Source organism: Castor canadensis, chromosome X (genome assembly GCF_047511655.1).
Source record: "Castor canadensis chromosome X, mCasCan1.hap1v2, whole genome shotgun sequence".
Taxonomy (NCBI): Eukaryota; Metazoa; Chordata; class Mammalia; order Rodentia; family Castoridae; genus Castor; species Castor canadensis.
In genome coordinates this window covers 140577517-140600925 of record NC_133405.1, presented here as the reverse complement: position 1 = coordinate 140600925, position 23409 = coordinate 140577517, and the positions used below count along the sequence as shown (strand labels likewise).

At 35.2% G+C, this 23409-nt stretch overlaps 2 protein-coding genes and 1 non-coding gene across 13 annotated transcripts in view; 1 reads left to right on the top strand and 2 right to left on the bottom strand.

Annotated features, from left to right (window-relative positions):
• Nucleotides 1-14055, top strand: part of LOC109699307 (eukaryotic translation initiation factor 2 subunit 3) — an 81419-nt gene extending 67364 nt beyond the window's left edge. The window contains exons 12-15 of one of the 11 annotated variants that reach the window (XR_012444527.1): nucleotides 5834-5910; nucleotides 7340-7418; nucleotides 11502-11590; nucleotides 13040-14055. Coding sequence is in view for 1 of the 11 variants with exons in the window: in XM_074063483.1 (XP_073919584.1) it covers nucleotides 5834-5887 (54 nt within the window). In the remaining 10 variants the exon portion in view is untranslated. Of the gene's footprint in view, nucleotides 1-5833; nucleotides 5911-7312; nucleotides 8689-11501 lie in introns of all 11 variants that reach the window. The other 10 variants (XR_012444522.1, XR_012444520.1, XR_012444526.1 and 7 more) reach the window with 10 other exon arrangements.
• LOC141420160 (small nucleolar RNA SNORA51) lies at nucleotides 3856-3987 on the bottom strand. Its single transcript, XR_012444845.1, has one exon. It is a non-coding gene; the product is annotated as a small nucleolar RNA SNORA51 (small nucleolar RNA).
• Nucleotides 14056-21309: 7254 nt separating the features above from the next.
• The window catches only part of LOC141419803 (uncharacterized), a 632676-nt gene continuing 630576 nt past the window's right edge, over nucleotides 21310-23409 (bottom strand). The window contains exon 3 of the transcript XR_012444530.1: nucleotides 21310-22176. The gene's annotated coding sequence lies outside the window, so the exon portion shown is untranslated. The remainder of the gene's footprint in view (nucleotides 22177-23409) is intronic.

The window sequence follows — 23409 nt, the reverse complement described above, 5'->3', positions numbered from 1 at the left end:
TGGGGTTCTAGAGTCTATACTCACATAGTATTATGTTGTTTAAATTCTGGTATTGTGATACCTCCAGCATTCTTCGTTTTTCTTTTTTTTTTGGTGGCACTGAGGTTTGAACTCAGAGCCTCACACTTCCTAGGTAACTCTTACTGCCAGCCTGTTTTTTTTTTTTTTTTTTTTGTGTGTGTGTGTGTGTGTGTGTGTGTGTGTGTAATGTGCATACATATATATACACACAGTTGTAGAGTATAGTGTTTCCATAGGCTGGCTGTTGTGAGTAGTGCTGCATTAAACATGAGTGTGCATGTGTGTGTCTTTATTGTATCCTGACTGACTTTTCTTTGGATATATGCCCGGGAATGGTATTGCTGGATCAAATGGTAGTTCTGTCAGTTTTCTCAGGAACCTCCACACTGCTTTCCACAGTGGTTTTATTAATTTACATTCCTACTGACGGTATCACATCCTTGCCAACATTTACTGTTTGTGTTCTTAACAATTACAGTGACATGAAATCTTAATGTGATTTTGATGACCCAGGGACATTCAGCATTTTTTCTTATCTTTACTGGCCATTTATACATCTTCCCTTGAAAAATTAGTTCCATTCAGTTCATTTGCCCATTTTTTTAATTGGGTCATTAATTTTTCAGAGGTTCATTGATCTAAATTCTTTATGTATTGTGGCTATTGTTCCTTGTCAGATGTGTAGCTGGCAAAGAATTTTCTTCATCCTGTGCCTGCCTCTTCATTCTGGCAACTGTTTTCTTTGCTGTGCAGATAGTTTCATTTGTTAATCCTTTCTCTTACTTGCTGAGCCATGGGAGTTCTTTTTAGAAAGTTATTGAGTATGCCTATATGTTCCAGAATTTTCCCCATTTCTTCCAGTATGTTCAAAGATTCCTGCCTTACACTAAAATTTGAATCAGTTTGAATTGATATTAGTACAGGGTGAAGGACAAAAACCTAATTTCAGTGGGGTTTATTGTTTATTTTCTTTGGGAGCCCTGGAGCTTGAACTTAGGGCTTGATATTTGCTAGGCAGATGTTCTACCACTTGAACCACTCTACCAGCTCTTTTTCATGTTGGGTAGTTTCAAGATGGGATCCAGAGAACTGTTTGCTCAGAGCTGACTTCAAACCCCAATCTACCTGATCTCTGCCTCCTGAATAGATAGGATTATAGGCGTGAGCCACCTTCACTTGGCAAGTTTCATTGTTCTATGTGCAGATAAAGAGTTTTCCCAGCACTATTTGTTGAAAAAGACTATCTTTTTCTCCATCATATGTTTTGGAGCCCTCTGTCAAAAATCAGATGGCTGTAGCTGTGTGTCTGTGGGTCCTGTGTTCCATTCATTGGTCTTGTCTTATTTTTGTTCCAGTACCATGCTGTTTTATTGCTATGGCTCTGTAATATAGCCTGAAGTCAGATACAATACCTCCAGCATTACTCTTGTTGCTCATTGTTGCCTTGGCTATTCGATGTTTTTTGTGCTCCTTTATGAACTTTAAGATAGATTTTTCGATCAGTTTTTGATGAGGATTGCATTAAACATGTAGATTGCTTTTGGTGGTATAGCCATTTCCATTATACTGATTCATGATCATGGATGATCTTTCCATTTTTTAATATGTTCGTCAGTTTTTCTTTAGTGATTTATAGTTTTCATTATAGAAGTCTTTCATATCCTTTGTTAAATTTATTCCTAAGTCTTGCCCTCTCCCCCCCCTCTCCCCCTGCCAAATGCTATTGTAAATGGGATTGTTTTCCATAATTCTTTTGCAGTTTGTTCATTGTTGGTATACAGAAAAGCTAGTTTTTTTGTTTTTTTGTTTTTTTAGATCTAATTGTGTCCTTCTGTTTTACTGAAAATATTTATGATGCCTAAGAGTTTTTTGTTGGATTTCTTTTTTTTTTAAGTATAAGATTATGTCATCTGTGAATAGGGATAATTTGATTTCTTCCTTTTCTATTTGAATTTCTTTTATTTCTTCCTGTCTTACTACTCTGTCTAGGAATTCCAAAACTAGGTTGAATAAGAATGGGAAGAGTGGACACACTTGACTCATTCCTCACTTTGAAAGAAATAGGTTTCAGTTTTTCTCTGTTTAGTATAATATTGACTATAGGTTGGCCTTTATTATGTTGAGGTATATTCCTTTTATTCCTATTTTCTTTGGAGCTTTTATCGTAAAATGATGTTAAATTTTGTCAGGTTTTTTTCTGCAGCTTTTGAGATTATTGTGTGGTTTTTGTCCTTGCTACTTACATTGATTTGGATATGTTGAACCAGTATTGTATCCCTGTGGGGAACTGACTTGATCATTGAGTATGATCTTTTTGGTGCGTTGTTGAATTCAGTTTGCTAGTATCTTACTGAGAAATTTTCCACCTACGTTTACTAACGAGATTGACCTGTAATCCTCCTTTTTTTTTTTGTTGCACCCTTGTCCGATTTTGGTGTGAATATAATACTAGCTTCATAGAATGAGTATGGTAATATTCATTCCCCTTATTATTTCATAGAAAAGTTTGATGAACTTTGATGTTACTTCTTTAAAGATTTTGTGGAAATTAGCAGTGAATGCATTGTCCTGGGTTTTTCTTTTGGTGCTTCAATTTCATTCTTTTCTACAGTTCTGCCTATGTGATTTATATATTCTTAGTTCAATTTTGGTTTGTCATGTGCATCTACAAATTTACCAGTTTCTTCTAGACTTTTCAGTTTTAAGTATATGTTTTCAAAGTAGTCCCTAAAGATCCTCTTTTCCCTCCTCCTTGTCAGATTGGCTAAGAGTCTGTAAGTCTTATTTATCTTTTTGAAGAACCAACTTTTTTTTTGTTGAGTCTTTGTATAGTTGGGGGAGGCTCTCTTTTCCTGATGTTGGCCCTTATTTTTATTATTCCTTTACTTCAGCTAACTTTGGGTTTAGCCTGTTCTTGCTTTTCTGGGAACTTAAATTGCATCAGAAGGTCATTTATTTGAGGTCTTTCTGTGTTTTAATGTAGGCATTCACAGCTATAAACTTTTGCCTTAGCTCTGCCTCTGCTGTATCACAGAGGTTCTGGTAGGTTATTTTTTCATTTCTGTTAGATTCCAGGAACTTTTTGATTCTAACCTTATTTCTTCAATGGGACCACTGATCATTCAACAACGTGTTGTTAAGTCTTAATGTGTTTGGTTATTTTCTGCAGTTTCTTCTGTTGACTCTTAATTTTGTTTCATTATCGTCTGACAGGATACAGAAAGTAATTTTATTTTTCTTATATTGTTAAGACTTGGTTTGTCCCCCTGAATACCTGTCTTGGAGAACACTCCAGTGGCTACTGAGAGAAATGTTTAGTGTGCTGCTACTGTATGAAATATTCTGTGGATAACCCCATTCCTTCTATGGTGTCATTTTAATTGTGAAATTTCTTTGTTGACTTTTTGTCTGAAGAACCTATCTATTGATGATAGTGGGTTATTACCGGTTCCCATCGGTGTTTTGTGGCCTGTTTGTGGTTTGAAGTGTAGCAACGTTCATTAAATGTTGGGTGTGCCAACAGTGGGCACATATCAGTAAACATTTGTTATTTCTTTTAAAGCATCTATTTAAAGTTAGATGGTCAGAAAACAAAGATATAAATTTCACTGTGCTATTATAAAATTAGATGAGTAGAAAGATAGATGAAGTAAAAAAATGACTCAAGTTTTATTAAATTACTTACTGGAAAAATGAAGAACAATGTTAAAACACTGACTTGTTACTTAAGTGTTTTCTGAGGATTTCTATGTGAAAGTCATCTAGATAATGGAAGCCAGTTTAAAATATTACAGTATGTAGTGACATAGTGACAAAATACCTTTTTTCCCCCACCCTTGGGTCCCCATTCACAATATAGCCCAGGCTCAGGCCCTTGGCTGAAGTGTGTATGGGGTGGGTTTACTTTGCCTCCTTTCTCTATGTATTCAGTGTATGAACACAATCTGTGATAAGCACCAGCAAAAAATATCTTGAGATTTTATTTCTGTAAATGAAATAGAATTATGAGATTTTTGAAGATGAAAATTAGGAAATTACGTGCATGTGTGTGTTTCTCTTTTTTTTTTTTATTTTTTATTTTGGTGTGTTGGTTCTGGGGTACCTGGGCTTGTTCTTGCTAGGCAGATCCTCTACCACTTGAGCTATGCCCCTGGCCCTTTTTTGCTTTAGTTATTTTTCATAGAAGATTTTCTTTCTTCAGCCCAGGATCTGTCTCAGATTCTCCTGCCTGTGTCTTGTAAATAGCTGGACTTAACAGTGGGCACACCATGCTCAACTTACTTGTTGCAGTGCATTCTTTTCACACTGGCTGGCATGGAACTACAGTCTTCCCATATATGTAGGTGCACTACACCCTACAAATGTGTTCGTCTTTTAAAAATGAAATTTAGCTATAATCGTAACAGTATACTACTTCTCTGAAACTCCACCCCCCCACCCAATAAAAAAATGCAAGTGAGAAGTTATATTTGGCATAGTTTTTCTGACAAGAATTATGATAGCACAGAACAGTAAGTAATTTCACATATTTGAGCTACATTGTGCAGTTATTTATTCAAGAAATTTGACAATTTTCTAAGATCTTTTGTCGTGTTTCTTTTGGTTTTTTGTGGTACTGGAATTGAACCCAGGGATTCAAGCTTGCTAGGCATGTGTTACACCACTTGATATTCTTCTTCTTTGTATTGTTTTGCGATAACGTCTTAACTTTGCCAGGGTTGGCTTCTAACTCTTGGTGTTTCTGCCTCCAAAGTACCTGAGATTACAGGCCTGCTTTACAGGCCTAACAGGTTTTTCTGATCTTGATGTTCACCTACTTCTGTTTTGGGAAAAAAGCTCTCCTTTTATTATTGTTATGAATCTTTCTCTAGTTGTAATTGGTGGGCCAGAGAAATCTGTGTGTAAGTCAGTGGTTATGGCTGTGGTCATGCATTTCTTTTTTAAGTCTTACCCACCTCACTGTTTTAGGCAACACGGGGAGTTGAATTCAAGCCTGGACTTGGAAAGTGGGGACACTTTGAGCCATGCCTCCAGTCCTGTTTAGTTTTGTTATTTTAAAAATAGGATCTTTATGTTCAAGCTGGTTGGGATCACAGTCCTCCTGCTTGTGCTTCCTGGCTAGTGTGCACCACTACACCCAGAGTATTTTGGGATGAAATGGGATCTTGCAAACTTTTTGCCTAAGGAGGTCTCAAACCTCCATCCTTCTGGTGTAAACCACCTCATCACATTTATGTTTCACCTTATAATGTAATTACATTGTATTTTCTTTATCTTTTTTATCAGTTAGACTAGCATAAACAATGTGTTGTAAGGAACCAGTTACAGTTTGAGGGAGGAATGTTCAGTATTTTCAAACAGGATGAGCTTTTAATTCCCTGGTGAGTACATGTTACTTTAGAAAGTACTGGTGTGCTAAATATGTTTACTGATAGAATTTTTGCTTTCTTTTACAACCTTTGTTTAGACTATTTGAGGTTTAGACATACAGATAAGGTAAAAAAAGCTATTAAGGTATTATGCTATAATTAAAATTAGAGTAAAAGATATAGATTAAAAAGTAATATAATTGAAAAGTATTTAAGAAATATACTTCATTAAATCCCCACATGATGATACACAGTTTTCGGGACAGAGTAAAGACTTGATTGTTTTGCCAAACTAAATAAAAAAAAACAAAGGTTTTTCTGTCTATGCACTACTGGCTGTGTATCCTTGAGCCTGTTAAGTTTCACTTTTTTAAAAATTGAAATGAGATTGCATTATATCTACAGTTAATTAAGAGGAAAATTAAATGATAATTTATCCACAGGGCTTATTAACAACTATCAAATTATCGATACCAATTTTTTTGATGAAAGAATAGCTGAAAATAGACATGGATACAAGGTAAAAGACCTAACATTGGACTAATTCTGATTTTGTTAAAGAAATTAATAAACACCATACTTCGAAATCTAATGCATGTTTACTATGCTTATAGAAATTTAAGAGAACCTAAATAAAAGAGTGACTGTTGTGTGAGGAAATTAATATTGTTAAGATGTTCCATACACATCCTGTGGGAGCTCATTAAAAAGAAATTTAAATGTGTATATGGTTGACAAGAGGTCAATAACATATAACAATAATTCTTTAAAATCAGTAAGGTATCTACATATGATGATAAATACCTGTAATTCTACCACTGAAGCAGGAAGATATACCTGTAATTCTACCACTGAAGCAGGAAGATTGTTAAGTTTTAAGTCATCTCAAAACACTGAAAGGTGGTTTAGGTCTGTAATATCAGTTACTTGTAATACATGAGGTCTGGAGATGATGATCTAATCGAGGTTCAAGGCCAGCCCCTGACTAAAAGTTAGCAAGTCCCCATTTCAGTAACATGTCTGAAACCCAGCCGCTATGGTGCTTAGATAGAGAATCATGGTTTGAGGCTGTCCTGGGCAAAAACAAGACCCTATTTGAAAAACAACAAAAGAAAAGGCTGGAGAAGTAACTCAAGTGGCAGAGCAGTGCCTACCAAGTTCAAACCCTATTAGTGCCCCCTCAAAAAACTGAAGAAAAAATTAACATAAAACTCAGAGATTTACCATTCTGAGTGAGGTTAGCCTGGCCCAAAAGACCAAAAATCGTATGTTCTCCCTCATATGCGGACATTAGATTAAGGGCAAACACAACAATGGGACTGGACTTTGAGCACATGATAAAAGCGAGAGCACACAAAGGAGGGGTGAGGATAGGTAAGACACCTAAAAAATTATCTAGCATTTGTTGCCCTTAACGCAGAGAAACTAAAGCAAATACCTTAAAAGCAACTGAGGCCAATAGGAAAAGGGGACCAGGAACTAGAAAAAAGGTTAGATCAAAAAGAATTAACCTAGAAGGTAACACACATGCACAGGAAATTAATGTGAGTCAACTTCCTGTATCCTTATCTCAACCAGCAAAAACACTTGTTGTTCCTTCCTATTATTGCTTATATGCTCTCTTCAACAAAATTAGAGATAAGGGCAAAATAGTTTCTGCTGGGTATTGAGGGGGTGGGGGAGAGAGGGAGGGGGTGGAGTGGGTGGTAAGGGAGGGGGTGGGGGAGAGAGGGAGGGGGTGGAGTGGGTGGTAAGGGAGGGGGTGGGGGCAGGGGGGAGAAATAACCCAAGCATTGTATGTACATATGAATAATAAAACAATTAAAAAAAATAAAAAAATAAACTCAGAGATTTGCAAAATGCATAAAGGTCAATTTTGGAAAATTAGTTCAGAATAAGTTTTTTTTTTTTTTTTTTTTTAGTAAAATTGATGCATTGCTAATTTCCAGGGTTAACCAAGATTTGGAGAAATTGCTAATTTCCAGGGTTAACCAAGATTTGGAGAAAAGAGGCACTCTCTCATTACTGGTAAAGATGCATCAATTTCCAGGTCCCTTTTGTAGAGAACATCTTAGTGGTATCTATGAAATTTTTACATATGCAAAATACTGTTATTTATTTGACTTCTTTCACATTTCTTACAGATACATGAACAAGAAAAACAAAAGCTATGTGGTAGGCTTAGTTCAGCAGTGCATAAAAAGATGTTGAGAAAAATGAACCAATTTTCTATCTCACATTTTGAACTTGTATAAATAAGTTTTGATGTCGCTATACTCAATCCTGCATTGACTTAAGACCAGATTACAGAAATGACCAACTATACTTGAGTCTGAAATAGAATCCTAGATTTTTCTTTTCTTAAAACTGCAGCTGGAATTTGCAAAAGTGAATTCTTGACAGGTATCTCATCCTCTTAATTTTTATTGTCTGTGTCATGGAACTTAGAACTGGAGGAGTGAGTTTTAAACTGATTTTAAGTGCAAAATTAAAACACCGAGGGGGGAAAAAAAAAGATTTCCAGAGCAATTGTTAACTAGTGTGAACCACGTTGTTTTTTAGATTTCAGACTCTTTGGATTATTCTATTTATTTCTCTTCAGATTTAGCTGATCTCTCTACTTGATTTCTGCTGCAGAGGTGTAGCAGTTTCATTTAAATCATCAGAGCATGTTCTTTCACTTTTATTACAATTATTGGTACGTTTTTGGAGCCTGTTTCACTTAAATGCATGGTTTCTTTCTGATTGGGGCAGTTTTAGCTCAAGAAAGGTTAGTTTAAAAATATATGTACATATATAGATAAACAGTAATATAAATTGTTCTGGAGTATAGAACCTTCACTTTTTTTTGCCTGTTGTAAGTCCCACCCCTATGCTGGTGACAAATTCAGGCCCAGAGCAAATTATGTACTCTGCTACTACCCTAGATCCTAGATCAATTTTTATGATGATGAAATAGGAAAATAAGCAGTCACATGTACTATTCAGCTCACTAATTGATCATATTAGTAAAGAAGAACAAAAAGGAGAGGTGGGCAGACTCACTTTGGAATATACATTAAGAAATGGACATGATATGACATAGCTGACCCTTGTTTTAAGTTGCTATCTTTACTGAATAGAATCCTAAAACTTGTAGCTGTTAGTGGTTTTTTATTTGCTTTAGCTTTGTCCTTTTTATTGCACAATTTAGAATAAAGTTCTAATTTAGTTATCTGTAATGACGTACTTTTAGATACATGAACAAGCTGCTTTTGCCACATCTTAAGACGCTGACACCAGCAGCATCTTCCTGCAGGTAATACTTGTGCAGTTGTCAGCCATACTAATGAAAAACAGGCATTATTAATGGCAAATACCCAAGCTTCATTTTTTTAGAGACCTCACCTTCCAGAAAATGTGAGAATGTTGAGAGTCAAAATAGAGTGAGAAGGAAGCACTTAAGACTTATTTGAGTCATTACTCAACTTACAATGCAAAATTGAATAATAACAGTAAGTGATGGTTGTGGGATAATATTGTAGAGCCCCTGGAATTTAGAGAACTTCATGTGTTTTCTGTGCATCATTTGGGAGAACTAATCTACCTACAGATTCTAGGGCTGCCTTTCTGCTACCTAGCACCAGCTCTCACTCGATACCTGTGAAAATGGAGGAAAGAAAGTAAATTTTAGAAGTTAGAGATAGTGAAATAATGAAGCTGAAAATGGGTGGTGATGAAGAAAGTAAAAGAGAAATTATGAGGAAGGAATCAGCAAGATTTGGCAACCCAATGACAGGAAAGAAAGAAAAAAACAATTTACTCTGGTGGGAGAAAGCTAGGTTTCAGTTAGGTAAAAACTCAGCAGTCTGTTAAAAATGTTAGGACTTTCCCTGAATGTGATTTTAGGATCATTGTCATAAACCTGGTAGTTAAAAACATGAGAATAAACAAGAAAGTAGAAAAAAGAGGGCAAAGTTATAGTAGCCATCAGAATCAGGGAAACAGAACTAGAATATCACTTCCAAGAAGTGGAAAGAGTTTCAGAGTTGAAGGAACTGATAAGCCTGAGGATGAATACCTAAAACAGGAAAGTTATTCCACACATTGAATTTTTTTTCTTTCCTTTACATATTGCCACCCGACCCCTGCTTCTCTCTTTCTCTACTGTTTTGTTTTTGAGATACAGTCTTACTATGTATCTAGATTGGGCCTTGGCTTTAAATTTGCTGTGCAGGCCAAGCTGACTTGAAACTCTCCAATCTCCTTAATGCTATTATTACAGATAATAGTATCTCTGGCTAAATTTTTATTCAAATGAGATTGTATTTTGCAGAGAAATTGGAATAACAACTCAATCACATCAGTTGATATAAATATGTATTTTTTAATATGCTGAGATTAATTTGAGTTTATCCTTTTAGAACTACATTTTTAAAGAGGGAATGTATTTACATACCACAGGTAGTTTTGAATTGAGGGAAGAGTGAGAACTTACTAGAGCGTATATCCTTCCCTTTTTTTGTGGCTGGCAAAATATTAATGCCCTTGTTATGTGATACAGTTTGAATGTCATAAAACAGTATTTCTTTTATTTTTTAAAAACGTACTGTTTCTTGCAAATGAACAGAATTTGCCACAGTATTGACATGCTGAAAATCCTTTATTATTTTTAAGTTACAGTTGAGTTTATCACTTACATGTTTCCTTAAGGACTTTATCAGAACATATGTTTAAAAATAAAATAAGGCAAGAAGGATAAAAGTAGTTGGGAATTCAGAGGAGAAAGAGAGTATTTCTAGAATATTATGTGCAAACCCTACAGGATTTTAAATCCAAACTTCTTACTTATATTTTGGTGCTCTATTGATTGAGCCTTGCCTCTAGTCCATTTACTCTGGCTGTTATGGAAATGAGGTCTTTTGAACTGTTTGCCTGGGCTGGCCTGGAACTATGATCCTTCTGATCTCAGTTTCCCAAGTAGGTAGGATTACAGTTGTAAGCCAGCATTTCCCAGCTTTTAATATTTTTGTTGGTAAACTGACTAAATTTTCTAAATCGTGTTTGGAGAATAACCTGTTCGTTGTAGTTTTAGACACTAGGAAAGAAAGTGACTCTGATGGTTCCAGATGTGTTAATAAAAATAAGATTTTTATTACTGTTTTATTGTCAAATATAAATGTTTATTTACTAGTTTATTGCTGTTATCAGTTCAGTTATGACCCGAACAGTGAATGAAAAAAATACACACACACATTCACTTGTACATAGATATTGTTTGTAATCGGAAGATCAGTTAAGAGAGGTCAGTGATAATATAAAAATTTTTAAACAGTGTCTTCTTAGTGATTTTTTTAAGGAATTTTGGTTTTTTTACCATCTTGTAATTAAGAGATATCAAGATTGTGGACTGTTTTAAATACATAGATGTAATGAAGTTTTGCAGAAATTCCCTTAATAATCTTGAAAACAGGTTTTAGTTGGTTCTAAATAATTATGGGGCTATTGATAAGAAGTGGCAATAACCTTGGTGTATGAAATGTTTAAGCCCTAGCATAGTGAAAATTTAAAAAAAAAAAAAAGGGATAGAGAGGAAGGAAGTAGGGATGGAGAAAGGAAGAAAAGAGGGATTGAGAGAGGAAAGAAAGAAGGAAGAAAGGGAAGACCCTCTGTTTATTGGGTTCCAGTGATTCATGTCTGTAACTCTTAAGTACTTGGGAAGGCTGAGATCAGAAAGATCAAGGTTTGAGGCCAGTCCTGGCAAATACTTCCTGAGACCACATGTCTAAAATCACCAGGACAAAATGGAGTAGAGGTGTGGCTCAGCTGTTGTAATTGTGAAGTCCAGAGTTCAGACCAGACCCCAATCCCACCAAAAAAAAGGAAAAGAAAAGAAAACCTAAAGCATTTACTCTCAGAAAAATAAAACAAATAAAACCAAAGCATGGTTACCTTCTTTCATTTAGCTGACCATTTTTGGTGGTACTTGCCCATATATTACTAGAGTCAGTTCCTTATTTCTCATTGACAGGTTTTTGATAAATAATTTGGCATTTCTGAAATGTTAGTAAACACACTTTAAAATGTGATATTAAAAAATGAATGTTTGGTATACTTTATTTCCTGGTTTAGGAGCTGTGATTAATGAACATTAAAGGCCATGGAAGAAGATGAATTTGAATTACAACCACAAGAACCAAACACGTTTTTTGATGGAATAGGTATAACTGTTTCTTTGGTTGTTCTACTTCTGACCTACCAGAGTTGGAGTTGTTTATCCAAAGGATGAATTATCAGATCTGGTATTTATTCATACTTAGATTCCTTGCCAAAAATCTCATAGCCAACTCACTCCTGTTACACTGTCAGCTTTTAAACTCTTACTGTTAACTTGTTTCTTATTTTCCCAGTCATACATTAATGTCCTGTTCTCACTCTGAAAAATATTTTGTAATTTTATTAGTTTTCTTTTGTTTCACTTTTTAAAATTTTGCCCCAGTTGTGTATTTCTACAATCCAGTGACCTAAAAGGTAAATTTATCTCAGAATTCTATAAATCAGAAGGACAAATACTACGGCTCAGGTAGATTCTCTGTGGAGTTTCACAGGGTCAAAATGAAGATTTCTGTGTTAACTTCCTATAAATCTTCAGGGAAAAGGAAAGAAAACACTTCTAACAATATTCATACTTTTCCCTAAATTTAATTCTTTATGGTTATGAGATTTAAGTTCTTGTTTCCCTTCAGTTTATCAGCCAGGATTTTTTTTAAACATTTTTTTATTGTTGTCCTCGGTGCAGATACATTGTGCCATTTACAAAGGTTCTTACAATATACCAAATATATCATACTTGAATTCACCCGCTCTACCATTCTTCATTTCCAGTTCTCCCCCATAAAGTAGGATTTTGTTGCTTGTTTTGTTGCCCACTTTGTTTCTCATCCTTTGTAACAGTGAGTTGTGCAGTTTCCCTCATGCTCTGAATCCTCCTCACCTTCCTTTCCATCAGATCTTTTTTTATTAAGGTAATGAGTCAAATGATTGAGTACATGCCCACAAGCACTATGTAGGCACTGACTTGACTCATCAGTACTGCCAAAACAGATCTTACTCACGTCAGAAAAATACTCCTAAGAACTCATGATTATCCCCACTTAAGTAATTCAGCATAATTTCCCAACCTTATGCTTAAGTTCATACTCTTAATTACATTTGCAGAATTTGTTTTGCTGTATTTTAATGATTTGGAGTATGGTCATTTTGGGGGAATCATTATGTCTTCATTCTGGTCCTCAAACATTTGTGGCCCTCTCAAAAGTAGACTATAGTCTCCCTTTCCCAATGTTCCAAGTCCAGAAATCTCATCTGAAATTCAGCAGTGCAGAAGTCTCAAATAGCATCTTAAATCATGTGCTTATGATTTTGTTGGTATTAAGTACAACTTCTGGGACACAGTTTCTTTTTATCTATTGATACATAGCCTCAAGAAGCAAGTTTTAGGATAGTTGAGGACATTCTGTCACAGTTAAATAGAAGGTAAAATTGGTTACTACTTTAAAGAAATATTAAAATCCAGCTTGACAAAAATTCCATTATGTTTCAAGACCTTAGAATAGTTCTTTGTTCCCTGTGACTTCACCCTCTGAATCTCCTTTACTTTTATTCATCAGACATTGGCAGCTGAATAATATTACCAGCTTCTTTCCTGCCTAGGGTTTGGGTGTCCAAGAGTCATATGTTTTCTCTGCCCACTTCAATCTACATCAGTGCACCCAATTTCATCGACCATACTCTAAAGGACCTAAAATCATATACAGACTCCAACAGAGTGATAGTGTGAAACATTAATATCCCCTATCACCAACAGATAGGTCATCCAAACAAAAAATCAATAAAGAAACTCTAGAACTAAATCACACAGTAGATCAAACAGACCTGCTGATGTCTCACACAGTAGATCAAACAGACCTGCTGATGTCTACAGAATATTTCATCCAACTTCCACACAATATACATTCTTCTCAGCAGCCCATGGAACCTTCTTGGATATGATCCAAAATTGATCATATCTTTGGGCACAAAGCAAGCCTCAGTAAATGTAAGAAAATAAAAATAATTCTGTGCATTCTATCTGATCACAACGCATTAAACTAGAACCCAACAACAAAAATAACAGCAGAAAATATGCAAACAATTGGAAGCTGAACAACACATTGCTCAATGATCAGTGGGTCATTGATGAAATAAAAGAGGAAATTAAAAGGTTCCTGGAAGTTAATGAAAATGAAAACATGACCTACCAGAACCTATGGGACACAGCAAAGGCAGTCCTGAGAGGAAAGTTTATAGCCATGAGTGCATATATTAAAAGGACAGGAAGATCTCAAATCAATGACCTAATGCTACATCTCAAACGCCTAGAAAAACAAGAATAAACAAGTCCCAAAACAAACAGGACAGAAAATATTTCTTATTTTTATTGTTGAAATAGAAACAACAATAACCACAACAACAACAACAACAAAAAATACAAAGAATCACAGAAACAAAAAGCTAGTTCTTTGAATATATAAACAATATTGACAGACCCCTGGCAAACCTGACTAAAATGAGGAGGAAAAAAAAAACCCAAATCAGTAAAATCAGAAATGCAAAACAGCAGATAACAACAAATACCACAAAATCCAGGAAATCATCAGAGACTACTTTGACAAACTGTATTCTAATAAATTTGAAAATCTTGAAGAAATGGACAAATTTCTACATACTTATGACCATCCAAAACTGAACCAAGAGGGTATTAATCACCTGATCTATAACACAAAATGAAATTGAAGCAGCAATAAAGAGTCTCCCAAAAAAGAAAAGTCCAGGACCTAAAGGATTCTCTGCTGAATTCTATCAGACCATTAAACAAGAACTAATACCAAGTCTCCTTAAACTTTTCCATGAAATAGAAAAGGAAGGCACACTGCCTAACTCATTTTATGAAGCCAGTATTACAATCATCCCAAAACCAGGCAAAGACACCTTCAAAAAGGAGAGCTATAGGCCAATCTCCTTAACGAACATCGATGAGAAAATCCTCAGTAAAATAATGGGAAACCGAATCCAACAACATAAAAGAAAGATCATTCACCGTGACCAAGTTGGCTTCATCCCAGGAATTCAGGGGTGGTTCAATATACGCAAATTTATAAGTGTTAAACAGCACATCAATAGAAGCAAAGACAAAAACTACTTGATCATCTCAATAGATGCAGAAAAAGCGTTTGATAAGATCCAACACCATTTCATGATAAAAGCTCTAAGAAAACTAAGAATAGAAGGAAAGTACCTCAACATTATAAAAGCTATATATGACAAACCTACAGCCAGCATTATTCTTAATGGAGAAAAACTGAAACCATTCCCTCTAAAATCAGGAACTAGACAAGGATGCCCACTATCTCCACTCCTATTCAACATAGTACTGGAATTCCTAGCCAGAGCAATTAGGCAAGAAGAAGAAATAAAAGGAATACAAACAGGTACAGAAACTGTCAAAACAAACCTATCTGCAGATGACATGATTCTAGATCTTAAAGACCCAAAAAACTCTACCCAAAAACTCCTACAGCAAACAGCTACAGCAACGTGGCAGGATACAAAATCAACTTACAAAAATCATTAGCTTTTCTACACACCAAAAACAAACAAACTGAGAAAGAATATATGGAAACAAATCCATTTACAAAAACCTCAAAAAAAAAAAAATCTATCAAATACCTAGGAGTAAGCTTAACAAAGGATGTGAATGACCTCCATAAAAACTACAAACCTTTGAAGAAAGAGATCAAGGAAGACTACACAGAAAGTGAAGAGATATCCCATGCTCATGGATTGGTAGAATCAACATAGTAAAAATGGCTATACTACCAAAAGCAATCTACATGATCAATACAATTCCCATCAAAATCCCAGTGACACTCATCACAGAGATTGAAAAATCTACCCTAAAGTTTATTTGGTAACACAAGACCCTGCAAATAGTCAAGGCAATACTCAGCAAAAAGAGCAATGCTGAAGGTATCACAATACCTGATTTCAAACTATATTACAAAGCAATAGCAATAAAAATAGCATGGCACTGGCACAAAAACAGACATGAAGACCAGTGGAACAGAATAGAGGACCCAGATATGAATCCACACAGGTGTGCCCACCTTATTTTTTCACAAAGGTGCCAAAAACATACAATGGTGAAAAGACAGCCTTTTCAACAAATGTTGCTGGGAAAAGTGGTTATCTGCCTGCAAAAAGCTGAAACTAGACACGTTTATCACCCTGTACTAGTATCAACTAAAGATGGATCAAGGACCTTAATATCAGACCCGAAACTCTGAAGTTAGTACAGGAGAGAGAAGGGAATATTCTGGAAGCAATAGGTATAGGCAAGGACTTCCTCAATAGAACCCCAGCAGCTCAGCAACTAAGAGAAAGGATGAACAAATGGGACTTCATAAAATTAAAAGCTTCTGCACAACAAAAGAAATGGTCTCTAAACTGAAGAGACCACTCACAGAGTGGGAGACAATATTTGCCAGCTACACATCAGACAAAGGACTGATAACCAGAATATACAGGGAGTTCAAAAAACTAAACATTCCCAAAAGCAATGAACCAATAAAGAAATAGGCAACTAAACTGAACAGAATTTCTCAAAAGAAGAAATTCAAATAGCTAAAAAAACACATGAAAAAATGTTCACCATCTCTGGCCATAAAGGAAATGCAAATCAAAACCACACTAAGATGTCATTTCACCCCTGTTAGAATAGCCATCATCAAAAACACCACCAACAGTTGTTGGCAAGGATGTGGAGAAAAAGAAACTCTCATTCATTGCTGGTGGGATACAAGCTAGTGTAACTACTCTGGAAAAAAATTTGGAGGATTCTTAAAAATCTAAAACATAGACCTGCCATATGATCTAGCAATCCCACTCCTGGGGATATTCCCAAAGGAATTCAACACAAGTTACTCCAAAGGCACCTGCACACCCATGTTTATCGCAACACTATTCAGAATAGCCAAGTTATGGAAACAGCCAAGATGTCCTACTACTGACAAATGGATTAAGAAAATGTGGTATTTAGTGGGTGGTAAGGGAGGGGGGTGGGGGCAGGGGGGAGAAATGAACCAAGCCTTGTATGCACATATGAATAATAAAAGAAAAATGAAAAAAAAAAAAAAAAAGAAAATGTGGTATTTATACACAATGGAGTTTTACTCAGCCATGAAGAAGAATGAAATCTTATCATTCTCAAGTAAATGGATAGAACTGGAGAACGTCATCCTGAGTGAGGTTAGCCAGGCTCAGAACACCAAAAATCGTATGTTCTCCCTCATATGTGGACTTTAGATCTAGGACAAATACAGCAATGTTGGTGGACTAGGGTCACATGACAATGAGAGAGCACATACGGGAGGTATGGGGATAGGTAGGAAACCCAAAACTTCAAGTTGTTTGATATCCCCACGGCAGAGGAGCTAATATAGTAACCTTAAAACGACAGAAGTGAATATGGGAAGATGATCAGGAAGTAGTGAATAGGTCAGGTAGAGATGAATCAATTTGGGCTGTAAAACACTTGTGCATGGAAGCAATGCTAGGAATCTCTCTATATACTTATCCTTATCTCAGCTAGCAAAAATGCTATGTCTTTCTTATTATTGCTTATGTCTACTCTTCAAGAGAATTGGAGAAAAGCGCAGAACAGGTTCTGCCTGTAAGCGAGTGAGGTGGAGGGGAGAGGGAGGAGGTAGGGGGCAGGGGGAGAAATGACCCAAACAATGGGTCAGATATGAATAAATGAGTTTTTAAAAAAAGAATATTATAAAGATTACCCAGATGATACAATATATGAATAATGAAATTATAAACTGATAGTAATATAATATAATATAATATAATAATAGTAATATAATATAATATAATATAATATAATATAATAGTTCCAGGCCAGCCTAGGCAAATAGTTCACGAGACCCTATCTCAAAAAACCCTATGTCACAAAAATAGGCCAGTGGAATAGCTCAAGGTGAAGCCCTTGAGTTCAAGCCCCACTACCACAAAAAAAAAAAAAAAAGAATGTAGATTTGGTAGATACAAAAAGAATATGAAGCCTCAAACAATGGTACCATTGTTAATTTTTTGTTGTTTTTATTTTTTAGTGAGACTGGGGTTTGAACTCAGGGCTTCAAGCTTGCAAAGCAGCCACTCTACTGCTTGAACCTGCCTTCAATCCATTTTGCTCTAGTTATTTTGGAGATGGGGTTTCAAAAACTATTTGCCAGGGCTAGCCTTAAACCATGATCCTCCCAATCTCAGACTCCCAAGTAGCTAGAATTACATTGAAACAAATAGTCATTTAGTCTGAATATAGAGAGTGAAACATTTAATGTATTCCTTCTTCCATCCAGCAAAAAATTGCCTTTGGACTCACTGTTCCTAAAATGACTCTATCTACCCATAGTCATCCCAGATTCCTCAACTTCATCACAGTAACATATCAGATAAATTGTTCATAACACTCCTCACACATACCCCATTCCCTTGGATTTCTGCTGCCTCATTAGTTGAAATTCATCATTATTCTTCACTTAAACTATTACTTGCACAGTTTATCATTATCTACTAGATTTAATCCACACACTATTACCTAGCATAGCTCTCCGAAATATGGCTAAAATACAACTCAAATCCCCACAAAAAAATTCAATAGTTTTTCACTAGGTCTAAAAGCATTCATTTTCACATTTTTGTTATCAAAATCCTATTTATCCTTTAAGGCCCAATGTGGAACACCATTTCCTTATATCCTTTCATGATACATAAACTGAATGCTACTTTCTCCACTAAGCCTGCAAATATATTATTGGTGTCTTGTAGGCATCTTCATAATACTTATATTTTAGGAAGGATTTTATATTCAAATGCCTTATTACTTCTAACACCATATGGTACTAAAGGATATGATTGGGTCTTAAAATTAATACCAAACATTTAACTGGTATTTATTTTAAATGATAAACAACAAACACAATGTTACATCCACACAATGAAATAATTCCTCAGTTAAAGGGAATAAGTTATCAAATCATACAAAGGATTGCTAGTAAAACAAACATGCCTAAAAAGGATACATATTTATATGTATATATTACTATAAGATTCCACTATATTTCTCATATATATTATGAGATTCCATCTATATGATATTCTACAGAAAAAAACAAATCCATTTTGCCAAGGCTTGAATGAAGAGAAAATGGCTGAATGAATTCAAAATGTACTGTGAAGTTACCGTACTCAATTATGGTACTAGTACAGAGATTGTTAGAGTGGTAAAATTATTCTATATGACAGTATAATATGTATTATAATACATAATGATACTTTAATACCTAACTACCATTTGTCAAACACACAGAACTTTGTCCCAAAGAGAAAAGTTAATGTAAACTAATTCATTTGTTTTTCAAAAAATCATTTAAGTAGTCAGAGAATTTGCAGAACGCAAAAGAATTTCATTATATAGAATTTATGAAACAACCTCTCTGAAGGAGAAAGGGAAAAAGGGCAGACATAAATAACTTTGAAAATTGCTGGGCACTTAGTGGCTCACATCTGTAATCCTAAGCATGAGAAAACCTGAAATGGAAGGATTGTGGTTCAAGACCAGCCCAGGCAAAAAGTTTTCAAGGTTCCCATCTCCACAATGATCAAAGTAAAATGCACTGGAGATGTGGTTCAAATGGTAGAGTGCCTGCTTTGCAAGTACGAGGCTCTATTTCAAATCCCAGACCCACCAAAAAAAAAAAAGTGCATTTGAATATATATGTGTTGTGTGTATTCTTATAACTTTGCCTCCAAAAATATGAAAATAATTTGTGTTTCATTATGATTGTATTAATAGCACACCTACAAAAAAAAAGAAAGAACCAAAATGCCCAATAAGGAAATATTTTCCATAAGTAACAGAACATTATAGAGGAATTCTAAAGTTTTAAATTATAAATGCAGAAACACTTTTTACATGGGAAGACTAACACATGCCATTGGACTAGAAATATATGGTAGACCAAGTATACTCCAAATTTTAAATTTTAAATGTTTTGTAATCTTTTTAAAGGGAAAATTTGATTGGGCAATAGTACTATCAACACTACAAAATATTATAGCACAAATCCACATACTCTACCATTTTTCACCTACATCACTCTTTACCTATACTTTTCTAACAGTGACTTAGCTGTTATTACCAAAAAGTATTGACTCTTCACATTGGCTTGCAAGTGTCCAAACAGCAACTAAAAACTAAAAACACAGTAAAAGCTTTGCATCTCTGCCTCTATTTTGCATCTGTCTCCTTTACTCAGAGTCTTCCTCTCCCCTGGAAGCCGGGAAGGAAAGTGCTGACGGTTAATGTCTTTACTATCTTCATTATCTTCATGATGGCTATAAAACAACTTCTCAATCCCAATCCATTGATAATGATCAACCAGGCCACATTTTACCTGGGATTCTTTAATTATCTGTATCTTTTGCCTCCTACCCAAGTATTTCCTCTATTTAAACAAAAGCTCATGTCTATGTTCCACAGATGGGCTGAAATGCTCACTTTGCCTCTTCCCACAGTGTGCCAGTGCTGCATTAAATCGTTTTTCTCTGCCCTTCACCATTACTCCTAAGTGGCCGGACTTGATATGTGGAACCTCAGAGAGTAGGGTCTCTGGCCTAGAACTCCCAATTATACTTAGCAAATACTGAACCATTTCTCCTAAACAGAAATACAGGATTAACTCTCTATTAGCCTCTGATCACGACTTTTTCATTAACTGAATAATATGTAACTTTGTTTAATGTGTTTGTGATTAAAGGCACATTATTTCAAATATATTGTTGATTCATTATCACTGAAGTTTTTGTTTGTTTGTGGTACCACGGTTTGAACTGCAGAGCAGGTGCTCACAAAGCAGGTGCTCACAAAGTAAGTACTCTTAAGGCTTGAGTCAGACCTTCAATACATTTTGCTCTGGTTATTTTGGAGATGGGGTTTCTTAAACTATTTGCCCAGGCTGGCCTTAATCCTTCCAATCTCAGCCTCCCAAGTAACTGTGATTGTAGGTGTGAGCCACTGGCCATCTCAACTCATTATCATTGAACTTTGATGGCCAAGAGCACTATGTTTTTAAAAAAATTTTTTTAGCTTTCATTTATAGGCACATGTTTGAACTAAAATGGAGATCTTATATTGGAGGGTTTAGCATTGAGGATGGAACCCAGGTTCTCTGACATGCTAGGCAAGCTTCATATCAGTGAGCTTCATTCCCAGTCCCCAACAGTCATCCAAACATAATTAAGTCAATTGTTCTCAGTAGCCACATTTGCTAGAAACCATAACATCTCCTCCAAGATATTTACACCCATCAAAAAGTTATAAAATGTTCTTGCTCATAGTTTTTTCTTTACTGTAGAAAAATCAGTATAGGGAGAAGATGTCTGATGCGATTTTAATATGCTGAACATATAACAGCCTTAGGAAACAGATTGGTACCATAAAACTCACAGATCTTACTAGGCACAGATAGCTCACACTTATAATCCTAGCTAGTCAGGAGACAAAGATCAGGTGAATTTCTCAAGTGGTAACAGTGCTTGCCTAGCAAGCATGAAGCCCTAAGATCAAACCCCAAATTCCCAGTGCAGCCAAAAAAGAAAAGAAAATCGAGAACAAATACAAAAAACAGTATTTCTCTTTCCCAAGATATTCACATTTGTATATATGACTTCAAATCCTAGTATTACCAAAAAAAAAAAAAGGAAATCAATAACAAAAATGAAAAATGGTACTTCTTTTTTCCCAAGACACTCATAATTGAATACACAGACAAAATACCAAACATGCGCTCTTTTTACTATGGTAAGATTTAAGGGAACATGGATGTTTTACAGGGCAAACAAAAATAGCAATACACATATACAATAAGAAGAAAAGATACCTACAAGGTGCTTACAGCTATAAATTTTTTGCCTAATAACTAAATCATCTCTCTAGCCAACTTGCTTTACTCAATGGCTCAAGTTTCAGTTTTCTTTATTTCTTCTCTTTCTTCTCCAATGCTAGGGAATTCAAGATTAACACTATTTTAGCCACCTGCTGAACCACCATGTGTCTGACTACAAAAAACTGTATGTCAACAGGACATGAAGTTTCTGAGACAAGTGCTAACAAGAGGGGAAATAATCACACTATGAAGCACCAAACTCCTGGGATTTACTATAAACCACCTCTCCCTTCAGATTTAGCACACTAATCCACTGTCCTCATTTATTTGTCTGGAAAATTAATAAACCTTCATTTCTTTTTCTCTGAAATTCTGCCCTTACTATTTGTAAATTGGCATCCAGACCAGGGACTGAATTTTCAGTAAGCAGGATGTTGTTTTATTGCATCATCAAATTCACTGAATGTTTATAGTTACATTTTTTCATTTCCATTTACTGTACCTTCTTTCTCATTGCTTACTAAGTTTATGAGGTTCTAGAAAGAATATAAAAAAATAGTAGCAAGTGAGGTGACAAAAAAACAAAAAACATCAGAATTACATAATGTATAAGTCAAGCAGAAATTTAAAAAGCAAAACCCGTTACCTTTTGAATAATCTTCCAATAAGAGGTTGAAGTGACCTAATTGACAAAAGAAATCAGATTCCACTTTTCCTTCAGCTTTTACTATTAAAGATTCGTAGCAGTGAACAGCCTAAAAATGAAAAATATAAATATTATTATTATTTCAGATCTTATCTATATTATTGTAATTAAGCAAAGAAACGCAGATTTAAAAAATTAGTTTAGATGTTAGAAAGTGAATCATTTCATTATATTAGGCTTAAGTTTAAAATAAAGCTAGGAGGCAGCTGAAGATGTATCTTGGTGGTACACTGCTTGCCTGACATGCCTGAGGCCCTGGATTTGATCACCAATACTGCAAAAATACGTATTTTTTATTTTTAGATATTTATGTTCATACTGGAAGGACAGTATGAACAGTTAAAAGTTTTCACTTGTTCAGTAATTGTCCTTCCACCATTTCATTATAGATTTAGTTTTCCCAGAAAATATAGTTTTAGACTTTAGAACTTAAATAAACACAGGATTAACAAATATCAGCTGGAAAACTAAAAAATTAATCTGCAAAAGCAGACTGGATCATATCTGACTTCCAGAGAGCACTGTGTCCAGGGGCTAGAATAGCCTAAAAATTTTTCGTACATAAGTATGTCTTTGATGAGCACTATTAGTTTCATTCAAGATCATTGAGACAGAGTGCTGATTCATTTTTTATTTTCCAGAATACTTTAATGTAACTGTTAACAAAACTGAAAATTCTAGACAAAGAATTCTTTATTTACAGCACTGTCCTTTGTTGTGAAGGCTGGTTAAGTGATGACATTTAGTATCAGGAAAAGTTGTTACCAAATGCTCTACAAGGACTATACTCTTGTTAACACACTAATTACAACATATAACTAACTGCCACAGTATTAACAGAAGTATCTACTTCTCTAATTAACAAAAGTCAAAGATGGTGCATAAAGCACATTTTTATCATTTTGTTTTTGGCAGCACTGAGGTTTGAATTCAGGACCTCTCTGCCTCCACTTTTTGTGATGTTTTTTCAAGATAGGGTGTCTCAAACTGTTTTCCTGGGCTTGCTTTGAACTAAGAGTCCCTGATCGCTGCCTCCTGAGCATCTAGAATTATAGGCGTGAGTCACTGCTGTCCAGCTAAAAGCACATTTTTAAATAAAAAAATTTAATTGACAATTAAATGTAAATAACTAGGATAAAAGTAGATTTCTGGCTTGCCAGAGTTCCCCCATAACAGGATATGTCTACATACTCATTTGTGCCACACAGAATGGAAGGTACAGATATTACATAAATCATTCTACTACTAGCCAGGTCCCCATAGCTCACATTTGTAATCCTAA